Below are 23,214 nucleotides of genomic sequence, written 5' to 3'. Positions count from 1 at the left end.
TTGAGGGAACAGAGACAAGACCGTGTACCAGGATTTCAGCAGGACTTTAAACTGGTCTCCTCCTTGGAGCCAGATTGAGGGAATAAAACTGACTTTCGCAGAGTTCTGAGTCAAAACCCCGAGGGGTCCATGGAGAAGGACCGGGACACGATCAGGAGACAAGACAGACACAAAAACCCTCTCAATCCATTGGCTGCCAGGAACCAGGACACAAACCTTGGAACTAAATTAAAACTAACTAAACAGACCACAAAACACACAAAAATGATCTGGCTCAGGCTGAGATGAATATAAAGCTGAAACGGTGCTGGATAAGATGAGAATTGATTAGAAACTGGGTAGAGTAAGGCAGGTGAGAAAAATAAACAATTAAGGTGAGCTATCAGGGCAGATCATGACAATATATGTATTTTGATTTGATCTAATTACCACATCCCAGCTTACATTTTTCTTTTTTTTAAATTGTAGTGTTTCCATTTAGCTAAATTATTTGGTATGTAAAATTTGGTCAATTTGTTGGTAAATGGAATCACAGCTATTAGGAAGGTTTTTATTGTGGAAGGGGAACACATTTGATATAGCTAAATCAAAGTGAACACCTGACAGTTTCATGAATTCACTTTTATCATCAATAATCTGTAATAGAAACAGCTTCGATAATTTCTAATATCTTACTCAGATAGCAATTTTAAAATGCTGCTCTAATTCTTGTCATTTCAACCTTTTCCAAGCCTTCAGGTTGGGAATTTTATTTTTACATGTTGGATGAAAAAACCAGAACAGATGTGGATATGATCTAAAGTGAATGGTTACCATATGTCTTTCAATTCAATTCAATTCAGTTTATTTATATAGCGCCAATTCACAACACATGTCATCTTAAAAGCACTTTACAGTTCACTAGATCATACAATTAAATTGATTAAAAGTTTTCTCTCAAAGGAAAACCAGTGGATTGCATCGACTCATTGACTCAAAGGCAATCCCTCACACTAAGTATGCTTGTAGCGACAGTGGAGAGGAAAAACTCCCTTTTTACGGGAAGAAACCTCCAGCACAACCAGGCTCAGTGTGAGCGGCCATCTGCCGAGGCTGACTGGGGTTCAAGGAGACAGAAGCAGAGATACAAAAAGCAACTGTAAAAGGCCGCCCCGTCCAGGAAACACACAGCCAGGCAGACGAGCTCCAAGCCAGCTCCCCTGTCAGAGGATGAAGAGAGCACATCCAGCCAGTCACAGTCAGAGAAACAGGATTACACTGAAAAACAGGCCAATCTCAAACATCTATAAACAAAGGTGTTGATGGCAGCAGCACAGCTGATATTTCTCTCCAGGATGGAGTCACAGCCAAATAGGAACAGACGAGGCGAAGCTACCATGGGATAAGCAGAGAGAGCAGAACGTTAGAGATTGAACCAACAGATTCTGCAGATTTTGAGAATAGAGATAGAATGAAGCAGAATGATGAAATAGGGGTCACTTGTCCTCCAGAAGTCTAAGCCTATAACAGCAGTTTAGAGATAGCTATAGTTAAAATGTCTTTCTTTAAAATACATTTTAACTTGAATTACCTGTTTTTAAATGAGTACAAGATCAGATAAATATGTTTTGATCCCTGTAGCGAAGACATAAATAAATAAGTTTATTGAAGGAAAGTTTGGTGTGTTTTTGCCAGACTGGTCAAGGAGCAAACAATGTCAACTGTTCCCGTTGATACAGAGCGCAATTACTGTACCTCAGCCACAGCTGGCCAAAATTAGATTGTTTTCAGCAGGCAGTACCAAAAAAGCAGCCAAAGCCTTGCAGAGTTTTACCGCAATCAGCCCTCCTAAGTACAGCAGCTGGCGGTCCCACTGTAGGAGCTCGGGTGGCTCCTGCTGTCACTGGACTTTCCCAGGATGACAGAACAGCGTTACTCGGTTCAGCTGTCACCAAGGATCGGCAAGAAGAGTTAGCAGGCCAAATCATCCAGCATGCAGCTATCCTCAGCTGCTAGCAGCACCCAAAGGGGATCAGTTATATATAGAGTCTGCCACTCAGTCTTATCACAAAGACAAGAGATCTGGCCTTGTGACAAACAACATCACACAGCACCTCTGCCTCTTCTCACGAGCAACGGCTCTTCCTAACAGCTCACTGAAACATCTCCACTGATCCCACCTCCTCTTTTTTTCTTTTCTTTTACACACCCATCAGCTGACTTCTAAATGGGAAAGGGAGGGAAGCAAAAACACGATGTTCGCCTTTAGTGTGAGGCAGAGCTGGGCAGACTGTGGGAGTGACTGGGAGAGTGAGGGAGGGAAGTTACAGTGCCTGTTATTGCTCTTTGCCATTCCCTTCATGATCTGAAAACAACAGAGAGGGAGAGAGCGGGATTGTGGAGCTTGGGATGGATCTTGGTTCCAAGTTGTAGGAGAATCTATAAGTGAAGCACAATTAAAAGGATATAAAATTGGTCTTTTGTTGAAGGATAACTCAGAACTGGGGATCCAACACCAGCAGGTAGGCTTACTATTTTGTTTTTTAACAATGAAACTGAATCTTTATCCTTGATTTTTTTTGCAGTAAATTGGAAATGAAAACAACTTCACATTAATAAGCCACTCCAAAGTTCTGGCAGACATCAGTTTCATTAAGCCAATAAAGACACTTTATAAAAGCTCTGGTTCAAACTCTTCAGATGAATGAGAAGCTATTCACAAACCAAGAGCTTCATTGATATTTTATTAAGGTAATAGAAATTACAGCATTTTGAATTCATTTGCAATGATCTCCATAAGGCGAGTAGTTGCTATTGTATGACTTATGCGTTGGTATCAAGAGTGCACACGCAGAAAAGTCATGAATGAAACATTTCTGAAAGACTTGCACGTGACATCATGAATCAGACCATTTAGAGCAAAGTATTTTCTGATTCACACGTGGGAGGAGAAGCGCGTAACTTTTCCAGAGAAAGCAGAGGTGGTTTGCTGAGTGTATGCTACATCATCTTCGATAATGATATGCACTTGTAAAAGCTCGAGACCTTTGCACCTCAACTCCCCCACACAGCCTCCTCTCCAGCTGCATGTAGCAGACGGAATGACAAGCAGCATTGCTGAAGCTTTGAAAAGTTGCTTGTTGTCACATAACTAACAAATTCCAATGGTTTGCTGGAGTCTAAATGACAAACCTAAGCAAATAAGCCCCTTAATTTGAATTGGCAGAACATTTTTAAATTGTTTTTGTTTCCATTTACCAATCTAAACAGAGAGCTTTGCAACTTCATTCAACTCCATTTAACCAGATACCTCTAAATAAAATCCAGCACAGCTTACTGCATTCAGATCACTCATCTTCTCAATACAGCCCACCTGTGTGTCATTTAATCTGTGTGTAAAAATAGCTGTTCAGTGAAGGCCCCAGACATTTGTTAAGGAACGTTAGAAAATAAACGTTCTCACAAAGAGCAGGGAGAACAGTAAAGAGCTCAGTAATAAAGCTGTGGAGAAGTTTAAAGCAAGCCTAGCTTCTAGAATACTCACCCGATTTAAAATATCTCACAGACAACATCTCCATCTATCATTTGTAAAGAGAAAAGGTTAATACCTTCAATATAAATTGGCTGGCAAAACCAGTGAAGCAGCCAAGAGGATACATAGGACCTGTAGAGTGGCAGGACCTCCACAAGTATAACATTCATCCAAGAGTGGCAAGAAGAAGATTGTTGAATGAAACCATATGCTGTATAGTTTGCAACAAGTCAAACAGGGTAGAGCTTAAAAAAAGATATAGAGGGGTTTTGTCTGCTTCTGTCTCCTTGAACCCCAGTCGGCCTCAGCAGATGGCCGCTCACACTGAGCCTGGTTCTGCTTGAGGTTTCTTCCTGTTAAAAGGGAGCTTTTCCTCTCCACTGTCGCTACAAGCATGCTTAGTGTGAGAGATTGCCTTCGAGTCAATGCAAATCAACTGGTTTTCCCTAGATAGAAAACTTTGAATCAATTTGACTGCATAATCTGGTGAAGTGTAAAGTGCTTTGAGATTACATGTGTTGTGAAAAGGCGCTATAGAAATAAACTGAATTGAATTGGGTTGTTTGGGTCTTCACACAAAGTGCAACGACATAACAAAGCCACACCAGTGGTGACACAATGTGGTGGAAGTATCATGCCTGTCAACGTCAGAAGAAAAAAACAGCTCATTGTGATAGAGATACCTTTAGAGACTGCAGAACACCTTTGATTAATATCTAACAAAACATATAAGAGAATGGTTCACATTAAAGCACTCATAGGAGAAAACGGCTAAGTCATCTTCAACTCATCTCTGTCAGACTTGAGAAATGTGCTGGTGAAGATTGTGAGTCATCCAGGTCAGAGTCATTCCAACAAAGTTAAAAAAACAATCCACTGGAGTTGGTTTCCAAGTTTAAAGACGTTTCGCTTCCCATCCAGGAAGCTTTTTCTATTCAAAATCACTTCAGAAATGATAACCATACATGATCTCTATTTAAACTGGCTAAGCTTGTGTCATGTTATGCAGAAGAAATTGTAAAAATAACAGTTTTTAAAACTACAAAGATAGGACATAAATATACTAAAAGACTTGCTGCTGTAATTATAGTAAAATCAAATAAAAAGAGACAAAAGAGGATAAAAAGCAAAAATATATTGAATATAAAAAATATTCTGTGTTCAACTTCCATCCACCTCAGATCTGTCCTTCTTTGAGTTGATCAATTCTGTGAAGTCCAACTAAAATCCCTTTTAGTTTGAGGTTGCAAAGTCACAAAATATGGAAAGGTTTATGGGACATGAATACTTTTGTAAAGCTCTGCAGTCCTTGATGAGCTGCAGAAGGAGGACAGCTTTCATACTAAATATTTTCAGGGGATTGTAGTGACGCCAAAGCGAATTCCATTTCATCTGCATGAAGTCATCCTGGTCTCAGAGTAGACGCATGGCTCCTGGGAGTCGCAGTTTGTCAAGCAGTTACATCACGTCGTCTCGGGAAGCTGAAAAGAAAATGTCAAGTTCAGCAAGACAGGAGGATGGCTCTCACCCTCTGCAGCTTACATGGCCGCAGAGCATTCAGTATAGAAGGCATAAATCAAAACACAGCAGAGCGATGTAGATATATCTCCTTTTAACATTTTTCTGCTTGTCTAAGCTTTGCTTAAGCAGAATTTGTGAAGTCCAATCAGCTAAATGGATGTCTGAAAAGACAGATTGGTAAATGTTTACCACCAGATGCTTATCAGCTCCATAGTGAAAATGAATCAGTCTTACTGTAAGCCACTAATGTGGACTCTGTTTGAACTGATACCAAGTTGGATCAGGCTTGGAAGTTTGCCACAACTATTGATTTAAGAGGCACTAAATCTATCACTGACTTACCTCATATCATTACCTGTGTGTCACCCAGGCATTTGTTTGGAAGCTGGCATAGTTTAGTTGTGACATATACTTTGCAAATTTTACTATCTTTCTAACACCACAGCTCAATTCAAATGAAACCATTCCGTCTTTCTGTAATCTTAATCCTCTTTATGATCTCTATTTTTTTCTTTTTACCTAATGCATGCGTTAGTGTGTTTAATTTATGTGTATGTTTTCTAGAGAGGGATGAGCGGTAGAGTTTGCTGCTGTTAGTGGTGGGGGTCCTCCCTATAGGTCGAAAGGGCCTCACCAGCAGCTGTTGGTGACACATGCGCAGCTCCGGTCACATCAGAGCCTCTACTCTTTAAATTCCAAACATACAGTTTAGACACATTTGGAGGTTTCGCAGAACAGCGGCACTTGCAACTCATCTTGGCCTCGGTTAAAAATAAGTACTTGAACTCCATAGCAACTCAAGATCTTCTTAAGACCATGTGATGTAAAGAATGTGTTGTAGCTCAAAACCGTTAAGATGAACTGTAATTAGAATAGAATAGAATAGAAAATCCCTTTATTGTCCCACAATAGGGAAATTCTGGTGGTTTCAGCAGCAAAAAGATAGAAGAAATTGTCACTCAAATGTGGACCTAAGAAAATACTGTATGTATAAGAATGATATAATAGTGAAGAGTTAAAAGATAAACAACAAAATACTTTACTGTAAAGTGCAATATAAAACTGTGCACCTGGAGAATAAATAACCAATATACAGCTATGGAGAGATATTTTACAGTACTGGATATTTGAAATAGCAGCAACATCAGAGATATTTAACTGACTAAAGTAGAAACTGTGCAAAATCAGCATGAATGTAACAACTTATTTAGGTTGTTGGGAACAGTGGTGGTTATAGAATCTAACAGCTGCTGGGTGGAAGGATCTGTGATAACACTCAGCCTAACGTGCAGCCGTCTATCACTGGAGCTCTATGCATGCGGTGGGAGACATTATCTAACAAAGATGTTCATTTTGTAAGGATCCTTTTGTTTCCCAAATCCTGAACTGAAACCATGTATCATTAGATTATTTTCTGTAGACAGACGTCGTTTTATACTTTAAAGCCGCACATGATCAATAGTATTTTTCAGGATCCTATATGGCATTTCAGCAAAACCTGTAGTATCAAGCTGCTTATGGATTTGATGGCTGTGTTCTGTGTTGCAACATAAAAAAAAATGTATCTGCCTTGCAAGGGATATGTTTTGTTTTTCACTTTTATGTCAAACTTATATGATTCAGTCATCAAGACTAATTTTAAAATCCGGCAAAAGTAATTAAAGTAAATCAAAATCAGGTTTTCAAATGTTTATTTCATTAATTAGGGTAAAGAAGAAAAGACAACCTGGTCCTATGTGGAAAAGTAATTGCACCCTAAACTAAATAACTTTTTTTCTTTTGTTCATGCTCTCACATGTTTGCAGTAATTGCAAATCTTTTTTTTTTTTTTCCATTGTGGAAGAATCTGGCTCATTTTTTGTGTAGAAATCTGTATAAATCATCCAACTGCTCTTTTTTTTTCTCTTTGTGCAAGAAGTCTTAGTATCTCCATTTAGTATCAGCCAATTGAGGCCAGAGAAAGTTTTAACAAAAGTTAATCTTAAATGCAGATTGTCGCTGGCTTAACTTGGCTGTAAACTGGCTGCTCTAACTGAACAATCAGAGGACAGAAAATGTTTACTTTTTTGTGGACCCTCTAGCTGGCCAAGTAAGGCAAATCTGAAATCTGATTGGTTTAAGAAAATGTTCTTCACTAATATTGGTTCAGGTAAGATTAAGCAGCACTGCTGATTCTGTCTGTTCTGTTCAGATTCGATTGCTATAGCAACACAATGAAGCTGAAATCTGATTGGACAAAAAATATAGCAACCACGTCAATGTAATGGAAACAGCGCAGCCAAGAGAAACCTTACAAAATTAAGAGAATGGATTGTTTGTAATTAATTAATATATTTGGAAAGTAGAAAATTAGGTTATCAATGTAAGTTAGTGTTTCTGATTGATTTTAAGCCAGCAGTGAAGGCCTTGAATGCTCTGACCCCCCATCACTGCCCAGACTATTACACTACTTTAACCATGTTAGATTGTCAGTGTGATCTTCTGTTTAATAAACCTGTTTTAATCACAACTTTCACTTATCAAAGGGCTCCTAATTCTTGAAGATCATTAAAATGTTTTGGTTTCTGGATGCGTTTGGCAAATGTGAATCAGACCTTTGTGTTTGTTTGGTCAGCAGGGACCAAACTCTTCCATTCTTTTTTGTCAAGGCTTTTTCTTGAAAAATGGACATGAACTCAACTGAGACATGAGGTCTTAAAGGGCTTAAGATGTTGGGTTATTTTATGACATTTAGGAAGGCTCATTGATGCACTGTTGGAGTAGTTTTTGTAGTTCTAGCACTCTTCGGTTCACCACATTTAGTTCATCGTGGATAATTGCTCTCACTGTGTTTAAACGAGGCCCAAAGCATCAGAAAAGCCTTTATAATCCTTCCCAGAGTGATAGATGTCAAGGATTTTTATTTGTTCTTAATATTCCTCAGATGGGAGACGCTCTACAGCCTCATTTTGTTAGATAGGTTCCATTTAAAAATGTGTTTGGTTGTTATATTGTTGTTGTTTTATATTGGTTATTTGCTTTAAAGTGACAAAAAGAAAAAAACAAGTTGAAAAATACTTATCCGAAACACTTTGACGTATGTATTTATTCCATGCTCATGGAAAGTATTTTTTAATTAGTGGGTAAACGCTGGTTATTTTACCACCATCATTATTTTAAACATGTGTCGCTTTGATTCTTAAATTTTTTTCTAGTTATGAAATCATCTGTTACAGGACTTTTCTTATTTCAAAGTTTTAATTTACATTTCAACTGTCAGTGAGTTATGTCAATTCAATTCATGTGTTTTCTACTCACAGGGAAATGGAAATGTGGTTTTATAAACCCAATAGACAATATCATGCAAGCTGGGTTTGGTCTAGGTCATATTTTTTAATGTTCTATTTCTAAGGGGGGGGGGGGGTGTATTTAGACCCAGAATAAATGACAATGTGGGACACATTCAGAAATCAAAGAAAGTATTTTCTCCTTAAAAAATGATTAAAAGAAGGAAGTAAAAAAAAAATTTGATAGCTGTTGTACAACGCTGTTTATGCTTTGAACCGTGCCCTGCCTTTGTCTTAGTGATGAAGAAGGCAGATGTTTTATTCCAACATCTAAACTTGCAAAAAAGGGAGAAAATTGCTTCCATGTTGCTCTGATCTACCCTCTTAGAGGCATTTTTGTTTTGTTGAAAGGAAATGATCCAATCATGACTGACTGAAGTGAATGATGAAGTCGCCTTTCCCAATAATGTTGCTCACAATCATTCACAAAAGGATCATAGGTCTCGGCCAGTTATTACCCTAAATGTCTGCAGTTTTCCTATGAGACTGACTCCTTCAGTCTCACCAAAGTTCCTTCTATTGATCCAGCTGGCAGCAATGAAGCAATTTCACACTGTGAAAAAAGGTAAACACCAGACAATAGTACAAGCACATAACAATGCAAACGGCCAGTCATAAAATTTTGAGTGGTTTTGGTTTTGAGAAGTGGGGTGGTGGTTAACCAAGCCTTAAATTGTCATTCCAAACCCTTGAGACATAGAAATTGTGATTTAGTTTAGAGAGAAATGAAGCGAGGTTTTCTGACCTCTAGAGGCCAAAATACGTTGATTCATTAGACTCAGTATTTGGTTGGAATTTGAGATCAATTTAGAGAGTTTATTAATGTTTGTGTAATCTACAATGATATAAAATTGATTTAGGTTGCATGTTGTCTCACGATAAAACATTAGAAATGTCTCTACATCACAAAAACATATGATTCTGATTGGCAGGATACATGAATAACACTTTAAGACAAGATTTGTAGCTAGTTTTATGACAAATGGACAACCCCATGACACTGTGCTACAGTAAAAGTTTCCTTTTTTATATATTCTTTTGCTTCTTCTATTCGTTGTTACTTAAACTTAGTATCTTATTGCATAAGATACTGATTAAAAAATGATCTTAATACTATTAAACATTAACAATCAAAACCCAGCTTCAAAGTTGGAGTAATTTTAAGTTTACTTTTGTTAAACAAAAAGCTTTTCTTGTGGCGTCCAAAAAAAAAAAAAAAAAAAATAGGAAGTCTTTACTTGTATAGACTTTTTATGATTCATTCAACAGGCAGCTCATCTGACAGAAAATGAGTTTTAGCAGAATTAGTTTAGGATGGATTTAGGATGGATTTGTGCCTAGTTAGTGATAATCATGGGCAGTTCTAGACAGGGGCCAACGGGGGCCAGTGCCCATGTAGATCATGTCCTGGCCCCTGTTATGGCCCCTGTACTGAAGACATAATACTCAAAGAAATTCTAATAATGATATGCGCTGGGACAGACATGGTTACTGATAGCTCCTTTGGATCTATTTCATTTTTTTTCTTCAAAAAATTCTGTTTTACTAACTATCTAAAAACAAAAAGGTGACAGCTTCAGTAGTATTGAGATAAGATCCCAGTTTTCACCTGCTAAATTATATATAAAAAAACAAGTTACTCTAATTTTTAAAGCTGATTTTATCAGTTTTCCTTGAGTTCTAATTTAGGATTTTTTTTAGAAAACTGTCATTCTAACTTAAATTAAGTAAAAAATATGTACAATTCATAAATTATGAATGTATATTGAACTAATAAGACATGGAATTTTAATTAAACATAATTGAATAGAATTTTTACTTCATGCAGCTATCTTAATAAATTTTACTCCCTTGCCCTGTTTTTTAGTTCTTGCTTTTTTGTGCCCCCATGAAAACACACTGGCCCCCTCCTGGCCCCCTGGTACAGTTGGTCTAGAACCACCACTGGTTGTAATACAGAGTAGAAGATCATCTTTACATGACCAGCGGGTGACCAACATTGAGGGGGGATAAAAATGAAATAAATAAATAAATAATGAAATAAACCCGTAGAATAATTAAATGTACAAATGTATTTCTATTCCAGGAATCACTAGTAAACCTTAAGTACTGATCATATCTCTGATGTCAGACTGGGCTTCATATTTAGGGCTTTATATGTGAGTAGAAGGATTTTAATTTTTTTTTAATTCAATACATTGTTAAATATATTTACCAAAAAATATGGGTGAGAAAATTATGAATCTTTCAGAACATAAGTGTTGGTTTGCTCATTAGGGAAATAATAACCGATGAAGCCAGAGCTGCCTCCAGTAAGCATATCAGGTTAAAGTGACATGAGTAAATTACTACAAGATGAAACCCACCACCTGAGCTGACATTTTGCTCCAGCATGACATGTCAGCGTTATTTTGAGTTATTGTAGCAGTGAGGTATTAATAGAAGTCATCGTTACATTAAGACAAGCTGTTAAGGTTTGAGCTTTCACCTTTGACTCTCTGATAGTTCAATTTGAGTAAAGCAAAAAAGGTGCAGTTTTGCACAGCAAAAAAAAATAAATAAAAAAAGACCCCCGAGGCTGTTGGAGGAATTGGCAGAGGAGCCCTATCCTTGGACTTTGCATGCTCTCAATTCTTTCATTATTAGCTGGATTGACCTGGAGCTTCCTCTCTCATCCAAAGCCAGATTTTTGATTGGTTTTCACATGTTGGTGGACTGGTGTATTTTCCTTTTTTCTGTTCAGAAATGAACAGCCTCTTAAGTATATCACATAGTTTGCCTTCGCCTGATCTAACAAGTTGCTGAAGACTTGTATACAAAGATCCCTTTCTGTTCCTTGTTTGGTCAAATAAGGATTGCGGTTCTAATCCAAACAGTCAATAACTTCATCCAGACCTTCTGGATTGTCTTCTAAAATATATACATTCCTCTGCTCAGCAGTGTTTCAGGTTTCAATAAGATGTACATTCATTGGGTTTGGATTTAGATTCAGAAAAATTTACTGGTCCTAAAGGGCATTTCATTTGTAGCAAACTACATAACAGGACTTTGTAAAAATCCCAAACAGTCACTTACTGTGTATCACTCCCAAATCAATTCAATTCACTTTATTTCTATAGCGCCAATTCACAACACATGTCATCTCAAGGCACTTTACAGTTCACCAGATCATACACTAAAATTGATTCAGAGTTTTCTATCTAAGGAAAACCAGTTAATTGCATCGAAGGCAATCCCTCACACTAAGCATGCTTGCAGCGACAGTGGAGAGGAAAAACTCCCTTTTAACAGGAAGAAACCTCTAGCAGAACCAGGCTCAGTGTGAGCGGCCATCTGCTGAGGCTGACTGGGGTTCAATGAGACAGAAGCAGAGATACAAAAGGCAGCTGTAAAACAGGAAACACACAGCCAGGCAGATGAGCTCCAAGCCAGCTCCCATGTCAGAGGATGAAGAGAGCACAGTCAGTCTTTGACTGTGACTGGCTACACTGAAAACAGGCCGATCTCTTCTAGGAACCACTAGTAAACCTGCAGATTGAGAGAGAAGTGCTCAATTAGGAACATAAGGAACAATATCTCTGATATAAGATGGGGCTTGGCCATTTAAGGCTTTATATGTGAGAAGGAGGATTTTAAATTCTATTCTAGATTTAACAGGAAGCCAGTGAAGAGAAACCAGGATAGGAGAGATATGATCTCTCTTTTTAATTTTCATCAGAACTCTGGCTGCTGCATTTTGAAACAGCTGAAGACTTTTAATTATAGTTTGTGGACTTCCTGATAGTAAAGAATTGCAATAGTCCAGCCTCACTCCTAACTGTTTAGACAAGAGTAGATTCTTTAAAGAGCAATTGCCCATAACAAAGAAATTTGTTTACATTTCAAAATGGTCTAAATTAATTCTTAAAGTCCCTTCAGAATTCAACAGTTCAGTGACAGAGTTGGATAGCTGAAGCGACATCCCGAAGGCATGAGCGGAAACTCAGAGGATAAAGCATGGAGAGGCTGACTTGATATACATTTAGCCATCTTTAGCATCTGCCCCTCCCATAGAGACTGTAGATCTCTTTGTTTATCTCCAATGATTTCAGAGCAGAATTTGAAAATGTTTTCAACAGTTTAACAAGTCTTATGGCAGTGGGGAAGAAGCTGTTACAGAACCTGCGGGTATTGCTTCGAATGCTTTAATAGTTATAATATAAGAAGATATGATAACGTTATTATTTATTTTTTTTTTTACTTAAAACTCTTACTAGGTGATAATCTTTTTAACATTTTGGCACATACTGAGATGTTTTTTGCTGTAAAGCAGGTTTTTTCTAACAATGTAGAGCAAAGAAAATATTGAGGTTTAAGGTCTTGGTTATCATGTATATAAGGTAGCAGCTCAACATCTCCAAAATAACTTTGCTGTTGTCACATCGAATTAAATCTTGTCCTCTTGACTCTACTTTAGGACTGTTTAACGCTTGTTCCTTTTTTCAATGCTTCTTTTAAACACTTCACTGATACTGAAAATAGCTAAGTGTAAGACTGTTTCATGCAGTGTACATCAGTGTTGCTTTCAGAATATGGTGCTATGTCTGATGCGTACAACTGATTCAGTCAAGGTCGTTGGTCTCTATTCATAACATTAACTAGGAGTCTATAAGGTAGGTTATGCAGTATAAATAATTCATCTTGTTTAAATCTGTGCTGGCTGAGTGGTTGAGAAGGTTCAAACACTGTTGCTTAGCAGCAAAAAGGTGACGTCTTTGAATCTCACCCCATTGGGTGTTCTTGCATGTTCTTTTTCCTTTTCTCCTCATGGATTTGTTGGTTTTCTCCAGCTAATTTGGTTTCTTACCATGGTCAAAAAACATGACTTTTAGGTTACCTTGACGTTAAGTTTCCCAGACGTATGATTGTTTGATCTGTTGCTCTGTTGCCCTGCTATGGACTGGAAGACTGTCTGAGGTGTATAACTCTTGCCAGATGACTGCAGGAGATAGAAAACTCTCAACCTTGCAAGGATAAGCGGGTATAGATGATGGAGGAAACTTGAATAACTTACAAATACAGTCATTTTTAGTGATGTTATGTCTTTTTAAGGGGGCTGCACAGTGTAAGAGTGGGTAGCACTGCTGCATTGCAGCAAGAGATTTCAGGTTCAATTCCTGACCCGGGGTCTCTCTGCATGGAGTTTGCATGTTCTCCCTGACCATGTGTGGGTTCTCTCCAGGTACTCCGGCTTACTCACACAGTCCATAAAACATGACTGTTAGGTTAATTGGCTTCTCTAAATTCTCCTTAGTTGTGAGTGTGCGTGGGAATGGTTGTTTGTCCTGTTTGTCTCTGTTGCCCTGCGATGGACTGGTGACCTGTCCAGGGTGGACCCTGCCTCTGGCTCATAGCCAGCTGGAGAAAGGCATCAGCACCCCTTGTTACCCTAGCAGGGATAATGCGACAGGAAATGGATGGATGGATGGATGGATGGATGGATGGATGGATGGATGGATGGATGGATGGATGGATGGATGGATGGATGGATGGATGGATAGATGGATGGATGGATGGATGGAGGTTTTTTAAATTCATGTGGAAGCTCAGAAACTAAAGTACTTGCTTACCATAGAAAATGTTGGTGGTTGATGGTTTAGCTGTAAGTGATCTCTAATGTCTCTAGCCCCAGTCGGCCTCGGCAGATGGCCGATCACACTGAGCCTGGTTCTGCTGGAAGTTTCTTCCTGTCAAAAGGGAGTTTTTCCTCTCCACTGTCACTACAAGCATGCTTAGTGTGAGGGATTGCCTTCAAGTCAATGAGTCGATGCAATCAACTGGTTTTCCTTAGATAGAAAACTCTGAATCGATTTTAGTGCATGATTTAGTTGAATTATAAAGTGCCTTGAGATGACATGTGTTGTGAATTGGCACTATATAAATAAACTGTATTTAATTAATGCTTCAAGGTAGATTTGGAGTATTTATTGTATCATTACCAAACAAGTGCCCATATTAATATGTATTAAGGGCAAAAACAAACTATTACTTATTGTTGGAGAAGAGTTATGGCAATGTTTTCACAAACTATCTTTTTCCCTTTGGGTTTTAGGAAATTGGAAGGGTTAAAATCTAACTCTTACATATGACACCTGAATTTGAGACCATCCTATTTATAGATCTGGGTTTCATTTTATATTTAGACACATGCCTTGACTGGAGTCTTTTCCTGGATTTTAGGGACTTCTCTCAAACTAAAATGGCATTAGATGCTAGATTATCAGCTGTGCTGATGGTTTAGATGCCATGAATTAGTGTGAGTGGGGGAGTGGACATGGTCCCTAGAGGCACTGCTTAATATTCTATAAAGACAACTGTGAGTGTGTCATGCCAGACTGGAATGCAGGCTGCATGTGGTTTATGAATCCCTGTAAACTGCATGAATGCAATGACCAATCGGGATGGATAAGTCATTTGTGAAACTCCAGTAACAATAATGTGTTGGATGAAAAGGGAATAACAGAACACTGCATCTTTCTAAAATTTAACCTGACTTTAGCTATGATTAACTTTTAGTGTTAAAACAACTGGTTAGAACCAACTCATTGCACTTCTTTCCTGGCTGAACGACAGTGACCCTGCAAAGTTAGACTGCCTGTTACAGTAGCTCCTCTGCATCTTGCTGGCTTCAGTCCACAAACTAAAAATAAACCCAGTTTCCAAACCTGCATCAACAATTTGCTGCTTATGCTTAGGCACTTTGCCCAAACTACTGACATTACAGCACACGTTTCCCCATTTAATTACCTGTTAGCTTATAAATGCCCTGCTCTATCTGGGCATGATTCACACTCCCTGTGATCCAATGAATGCTGCCACCAAAGCCCTCTGAAATTGTTGTCCTACTAAAACCTTAGAAGCTATGCAAATGAGCCCGTAGCTGAAATTAATAGCTAAGGTTCAGGAATGAAAATACTGCAATGAATCCCCTGTTATGGGCCAAATCTCTTCAAAGCCAGCATGAACTCACTAACCTTGCTAACCTTGCTGACTGACGAAAGCATGTTATGTTATCTTGTATTCTTTCAAGTCCTTTGCAGTGGTTACACTTACTGGAAACAGGTGAAGTTAAGAGTTCTGCTTCAAGAATCATTAAACTTCACTACTTTCTTGACTTCCTTGTCCAGTTTCACAGGAAGATAAACACTGCTCTAATGTACCCGAGAACAATAAAAGACTGGCCTTTAATCTTCTTTAATCCCTAAGATTCTAACTCCCTTGAACTTTTTTTCTCTTATCTTTTTTGTTAACAGTGATGAAGACATGCCTAAACATTACACATGTACCTCAGGAATAAGGAAGGAAGGAAGGAAGGAAGGAAGGAAGGAAGGAAGGAAGGAAGGAAGGAAGGAAGGAAGGAACTTTCATTTTTCCACTGCTAATCTCTGTTTTAACACATCTCCTTTGGCCTTAACCTTCAGTTAATAAGCAGATTTACCTGTTTACCCATAATCTGCACCTTTGTTCAGTAAAATAGTCACCCTGAAGTCACTGGATCCTCTGTTTTCTCCTACATTCGTGTTTGTGCTTTTAAAATTCTAATTAAATATTATCAGCTCACTATGCTGTGCCCCAAAGCAAATAAACTGTTTCCTGTTAAAGTAACAGTTTGATATAAATGTAAAATCAGATTTAAAAATAACACCTTTAGGTAATCTGCATTTTTTTATTTTATCAACTGAATTATCTAAGTAACTGTTTCTTGTTAAAATTAATGTCAATAAACCTGATTAGTCCCATAAAGCACACATTTGTGTATATGTTCCTTTATATATACAGAATATATTACAATCAAAGTGTATTGGTGTAGAGGAAACATTATTCTTCCTACTTGATAAAATTATAAAACAGAAAACGAATTGCAATAAAACACACTGATTCTCAGAATAACTAGGAAAATTTCCACAATGCATTTGCTAAAATTACATGAAAACATCAGCTTTGAAATTATTCATCTGGCGCACACCATTCAGATAGTACTATGCCAAATATAAATTGTGTTTCTTCACTCTATCATGACTGAACTCTGCATTGTCATTTGCATGCAAACTATGCAAATACATTCAGTACTTGAAATGCAAACAAACGTGTTCTGTGTTTAACTAACATTTAATCTGCACTACATTGCACAAATCAATGCATTTCTTAAACTTTACAGACATTTACCTTTGTGCTATATGATGTTTCATGCATGCTGTTTTAAAAATATTTCCTTATTTGCTCTCCATTTTATATTTGTATTTTATCTGCGGTTTGTATGGCTGTTGTATTGTGAAGAACATAAAGAAGCTGAGAAATGCGCTATACAGTATATATGCAGTTTACTTCCACTAGAAGTAATGAGATGGCTGCAGGCTGTGCTGCCTCCTCTGTTGTTTTAGCGCATCTTATCACAATATCAAACTTATTTTCGCAAACCCATATTAACCCTTGTAGTTTCAAATGTTTTAAAGATTTTCTACCTACTTGATTTTCTACCTACCTGCCTGAGCCATCTGAGTTTCCATGTCATTAGATTTGAAGTAGGCCATTCAGGCTGCATATAGAGACTTTTATCAAGGAAAATATCCAAGGTCAAAATCATAAAGCTCTCTGTAAATCGTGTCAAAGCGATAAAATAATAAGAGCAATGACCAAACTAGGTTAGATCTGCATTTTTTAAATTTGGTCATGCTTTGCAGTGGGTATTTATGGGTAGTTATGTTTACTTTCTGGAAACTTTTATGTAAAGTGTTACTACACTACTGTCATGATAGGCTTAAGAGACTTAACCCACATGCAGAACACCACAGGAAGCTGAGTAAAAGTTTAACAGAGTTTATTGAAAAAACACACAGAGTAATTATGAACTGGTTCTGGTACAGGTCCGGGACTGGAATCACTGATATCTGCAGAGATGGATAGTTTGATTAGCCAGGCAGCTTAGATGGCTTGTCGAGTGTGTTAATTCAGAATGTACCTAGATGAGGTTCAGGCAGATCCTTTGAGAGGGGGGGAACCGGTTGGGTCCAGAGACTGTAGATTCAGCAGGGAGCTCAGCAGCGTCTAGCTTCTGACTTGTGAGTTTCAGACCTTGACTTGGTTTCCTAGCTCTTCCTTGAGAGCTGTTGGAGGAATCCAGACTGATATCTTCAGGTTTGGCTTCCTTGGGCAGGCAGGCAGGTTTCCAGGCAAAGCTCATCCAGAGCTTCAGACTTCAGTCGGGTTTTCAAACTTGGTCAACACTGCGGCGTTGAAGGAAGGTCTGACTACTGCTTATGTAGGAGGTCTCCTGATGAGCTGATGATCCTCAGGTGTGCTGAGGGCTCCAGCCCAGGAGACCCACAGCGCTCTCTGCTGGAGACAGGTGGCAGATCTCCAGATCCCAACAACTACAGTTTTTATTTTCTACTTCAATCATTAATCAAGTAGTAAAACTACTTATACTTAGAAGGGTAAAAAATAAATCTCGACACAGTGCTTTAACCAGAAGGGTCTCATTCGGAGGTGAAGTGGATGTTCAGTGAACAGCATATATTGTCACTGAAAGTGCTTAAACTGTCCTGACACTTTTTAAGGATTGGTTTATAAAAAGATTTGGTGAAGGTAAAATATTTGAAAATGTGTCTTTAACATCTGAATATTTAAAAATTTAAAAGTCATATATTTTCAACTGCTTTTTGATCCACAAACTTGCAGAAGTTGTACATTAATTCACAGTCTTCTCTGTCAGAGCATTGTCCACAAACTGAATGAGATAATGAAACATTTACTTCATAGTTAAGCAGAGGTGTCAAGTAACAAAGTACAAATACTTTGTTACTGTACTTAAGTACACTTTTTAGGTATCTATAATTTACTCCATTACTTATTTTTCTTCCTACTTCTACTCATTACATTTTCAGACAGTATCTGTACTTTCTATTCCTTACATTTTTAAAACAAACATTACTCATTACTCTTGGCTTCAATTTAATGTTTATAAATGTTTCACGTCATGTGCGCCATCCAATGCAGGTCATTGGCTCCATCCACATCTAGTGAAAACTAGTGTAATTGGATGAGTCATATAACGCAAACACTCATTGGTTAGCTAAAGGAAATCATCAGAAGCAAGCAGGTGTTCTTCAAACTGTAAACGTGAATTGTCTATGCCATGCTACAATGTCGGATTCAGAAAAAGATGTTGAAAATGTCTGAAAGGTTGGACACAGGAGAGAGTGTATCGGGAAATGGAGACGGGGACCAACAAGACCTCACACATCCTTGGCCCTATCTCAAAGAATTTTTCGGAAAAGTCGAAAAATTGAGCTTTCGGTTCATATGGTCACATCTGGCTGTTTTTTTTTTTAAATGTTACTTTATACTTTTATATTTTAAGTAGTTTTTGGAGCACATACTTTTTCACTTTTTCTTGAGTAAAGAGGTCAAGTTGATACTTCAACTTTTACCAGTGTTTTTAAACTGCAGTATCTATACTTCTATTTAAGTAACAAATGTGTGTAGTTTTGACACCACTGTAGTTAAGTAGCCTAACTACTTTTTAAGTAAGACAGATTGTTGATAACTTCTTTTTACTTCTGAGTAAAAATATATATATATTTTGGAGGATTCATACTGTCAACTGGGGGGTGAGGTTGCTTGAGGACCCAAATGAACAGATGAGTGAAGCAGAGAAGAGTTCTTGAGAGGGAGTCAGAGACGAGGAAGCAACTAACAAGGAACTAGCAAACAGTGACTGAACATGAGGTGTATAAATTGGACTGAACAAAGACCAGGCTAATTAGCAGATATGGAGCAGGGGTGGCTGGAAAAAAAAAAAAGCTTTGAAGAATTTTAATTTGTATGTGACACAGCAAAAAAGTGATTGTGAAGGTTTATAATGTTCTTTAAAAATGAAATCTGAACAGTGTGGTGTGCATACAGAAAGTACAAAATTAAATATCCAGTGCAACAAACTGAGGAACCAGATTAGCAAATGGAGTCCGGTGTTGTGTAAATTGATTTTAGAATAAATAAAGTTATTCTGGTAAGGCCTTCAAGAGTTATTGGAATTTTTTTTTAACAAAAACCATCTTAGTGTGCAAGGTATGCGGTGAGATCAGACGGAATGTAGAGACGGTAAAGCAGATAAATTACAAGATCCTATGCTTAAAGCATCTGTCAGAGCTCTGTTCAGCCCATCACCTGAAAATAGAAAGTATATTATGATACAACTGCAAACCTACTAAAACATGCCTATCCTCAGCATTAATCAGAGAAACAGCTAAAAGATCCGAGCTCTACGGTGATTTGAGAAAGAGTGGTAAGAGGACAGTTATTGCTGAAAGGAAGGTATAAGGAGTTTTGCTTGCAGTTTGATATGTGAAGAGAGATGATAACAAAGTTGCACCTTTTGGGCTAAATCCAAACACTGTGTGATAGAAAACCAACAGCACTATAAAACACTACAAGGAAACATGACAGTCGTGGCATTGTGCTGTAGGAACTCTTCTCCAGCAGGGAGAACAAATGTGAAAAACTTTGAGGGGCTTTAGAATACTGGCAATGAAATGCAGTTATATTGATTGATTGATTAATTGAATGATTGACTTTAATGATCTCAAAGTGGATAAATTTGCTCATTACAGCTGCTAAATAGTCAAAGATGTAGAATGTGCCAAATGAAGAAAAAGGTGCATATATACAGTATATACAGTGTGTCCACATATGACAGTTTTTTTTTATAGTAGGATTATTGTACAGGGTTATTGCACAGAGTGTTTCCATGGGTATTTTTAGAGATGGATATTTATATTTACATATAGTTATTGCACTGGGTGTCAAATATAGAGAAACAGGTTATTGCGTAGGGTATGAAATAGTAAACTGAACATTATACATTGCTCAAGTTATTGCCGTTGTAGTCACTGTATTGTGGAGTTGCTTTTTGTATCTCTGCTTCTGTCTCCTTGAACCCCAGTTGGCCTCGGCAGATTGACGCCCACACTGAACCTGGTTCTGCTGGAGGTTTCTTCCAGTTAAAAGGGAGTTTTTCCTCCCCACTGTCGCTACAAGCATGCTTAGTGTGAGGGATTGCATTTGAGTCATTGATTCAATGCAATTAACTGGTTTTCCTTAGATAGAAAACTTAGAATCAATTTGGCTGTATGATCTGGTGAACTTTAAAGTGCCTTGAGATGACGTGCGTTATGAATTGGCGCTATAGAAATAAACTTGAATTGAATAATGTTGCTTGTAGACTCTGGTATGTTATTGTTTGACTTGAAAGGGAAATAAAGTTTTACTGATTGATAAATGCATGGAAATAATAATAATACTGTTAATCTATTTCTCCAACAAAGTTTCTGTTTCTATCCTCAATCCAGGGAAGATGAGGTCTAAAAGCAATGGGGTGGAAAGCCCAACCGAAGGGGTCCTTGGTGTTCCACCAGATGATCATGAAATCAACGAGGAACTGGATGTGGGTCTCCCTGTGAAGAGCCTGAAGGTCAAAGTTCAACAGAAGGAAAGTGCGGAGGAGGTCGAAGTGATCTCTGAAAAAGAAAAGCTGTTGACAAATCCAACAGAGATTGGAAACAATACAGGGAACATCAAGGACCTATCCAAACTGGATCTGCTAAAACTGCTGGGAATCATGGAGGGAGAAGTTCAGGTTAGGTTTGATCTATTGACTGCTGATTTGTTTTTCCTCATGCAGGGTTTAAGCAGGAGAGAAATCAGAATCCTTTACAATGTCGGCAAAGCAGAACACACTTCTCTATGGCACTAGAGTCACTTAAACTGATTGTGCTGCAATTCTAGCACAATAGCTCTATCTTGTGGTTGAAAATGGCAGTTTAAAATCTCAGCAGAAAGCACAGATAAAATACAGGAGCCTTAACCATTGTGGTTACTTTTAAAAAGGGTAAAATAAAAAATGTGCAACTGTCCGAGGCTATTTTAACACTCAGTTTGGATCTTTTGTACACCTCTTATTTTACTTAAAGGAAATATAATATTTGTTTGCATCATTGTGTTTTCAGGCGAGGGAAGATGTAATCTACATGCTAAAATCCCAACAGACAAGTCCAGAAAGACTTGAGTCACAGTATGGATGTGCAGTCCCTGCCTCAGTCCTCAAAGCCCTACAGAGGGATAGCTTCATCACTGGGAAAAAGCCGGATGATCACGTCTATCAAAAGCCCATGGCAGAGGTCGGTTTCATTTCCTTTATTTAATTCAATCTCTGTTTTATATTGTGCACTTTTCTTAAGATCCTTTTTCAAATAAACTTGACATAGACAATTATTATAAAAGTAAAAACACAATGCAGTATGCCTTGTTCTTAAATCTCAGTTCTTCTCATGCTTTTGTTTGTTTTCAGCTGAAACGTCTGCAGGAGAAGCACAAGGACACCTACCGGCGGATGCTGGGTCAGCTGTTGCTGGCTGAAAAATGCCACCGCCGCACTGTTCATGAGCTGGAAGGGGAGAAACGTAAACACGCTGACTACATGAATAAGAGCGATGACTTCACAAACCTCCTGGAGCAGGAAAGAGAACGGTGAGGATGTAAAAGAAAACAACTCTCTGCCATCACTGAAACCTCAGAGGACGTCACTGAATAGTTTAAAAGCAAAGGAAACTTTTCCAAAGATTTAGAAGTTAAATCATTTAATCTGTTCCAAGTGGCTTCAGATAACCTGATATTCAGTGAGCACTGATGGATTCGCCCGTTTTATGGTGGAAGTTTAGAATTGTGAGATTTGCAGAGAAAGGAGGTGTCCATGGGGTTTGAACTTCTCTGTACATCCATTTCCCCCACTGAACTATCATTATTCATTTATGACAATGTAAACCCGGTTTTGCATTCTATGACCCCTTTTGGTTTTATTGGGATATTTTTATAAATAAAAATTAATTTTATTTCATTTCACAAATATGAATTTCATATTTCTGAATTACAGGAGATCCCAGTGAGCAAAATGCTCAAAGGCATGAAGAATTTTGGATTTCACCATTGACCTGTTAAAAACAACTAGTCCACTGGGAAACACTTTTAGGCCAGTAAATATATCAAACCAGAATCACTCATCTTTATTTCACAACTAATTATATTACTTAATACACATCCGTGATTAATGAATTTCGAACAGTTAAGACTGTTTGACCGAAATGCAAAACGTTTTGGCTTTTTGAGGGGAAAATCTTGCAGTTTAGCAATTAAGGCCAAAGTGTTTGAATCTCTTTAATGTTATCTTTTAACTTTACCAAAACATTTCTCTTTCTAAAAGTTATTGTTTTAAGGCGATCAAGCCGGAGTTGAATCTGTTTAAGTATCTGTCGAGGAAGTTAAAGATTAGGACGCAGTAGAGGGGGCCCTTAAAAAACATCAAAAACTTTAAGCTTATTGCAAAACAAGAATGATCAAAACTGCCAGTGGAAACATGTATAATACCTGGTAAACAAGTATAAGACAAATTGGAGTCTTGAAATACAAATACAAACATGATAACAATGTTTATCATTATTTATTTATAGTTAAGAAGTCAGGAAAAAAATGCTGCCGTGTGTGTGTTTTTAATTCCTCAGAAAAAAATGTGTGATGTAAATAATTCAAATCTAAATTTGCCATGGGTATTAATCATATTTAGTCTCACTAATGCTCTTCATAGGAGATTCTGAACATAATGTATTCCAGGAGCTGAGATGTAAGGCATTTAATCTGATAAGACTGTTTAACATCAGAGTAACGAGGAAATAAGAAAGGGGGCGCAGGGTGAAGGTCAAATGCAGAGGAGCAACCCATCAATATCAGTGCTGAGTTCTGGTGCAGGCCTCCTCATGAGTGATGAGG

The 23,214-nt window shown here is 37.8% G+C and overlaps 1 protein-coding gene across 1 annotated transcript in view; it reads left to right on the top strand.

Annotated features, from left to right (window-relative positions):
* Positions 1–2,090: 2,090 nt before the first annotated feature.
* Positions 2,091–23,214, top strand: part of LOC119774200 (filamin-A-interacting protein 1-like) — a 29,005-nt gene continuing 7,881 nt past the window's right edge. Inside the window, exons 1-4 of the mRNA XM_038271599.1 lie at positions 2,091–2,501; positions 20,745–21,031; positions 21,402–21,572; positions 21,743–21,921. Coding sequence (XP_038127527.1) covers positions 20,750–21,031; positions 21,402–21,572; positions 21,743–21,921 — 632 coding nt within the window. The 5' untranslated portion in view covers positions 2,091–2,501; positions 20,745–20,749. The remainder of the gene's footprint in view (positions 2,502–20,744; positions 21,032–21,401; positions 21,573–21,742; positions 21,922–23,214) is intronic.

Source organism: Cyprinodon tularosa, unplaced genomic scaffold, assembly GCF_016077235.1.
Source record: "Cyprinodon tularosa strain WSP-4 unplaced genomic scaffold, ASM1607723v1 ctg80, whole genome shotgun sequence".
Classification (NCBI taxonomy): Eukaryota; Metazoa; Chordata; class Actinopteri; order Cyprinodontiformes; family Cyprinodontidae; genus Cyprinodon; species Cyprinodon tularosa.
The sequence above is the reverse complement of the archived record's forward strand: the minus strand, read 5'-3'. Positions and strand labels throughout refer to the sequence as shown.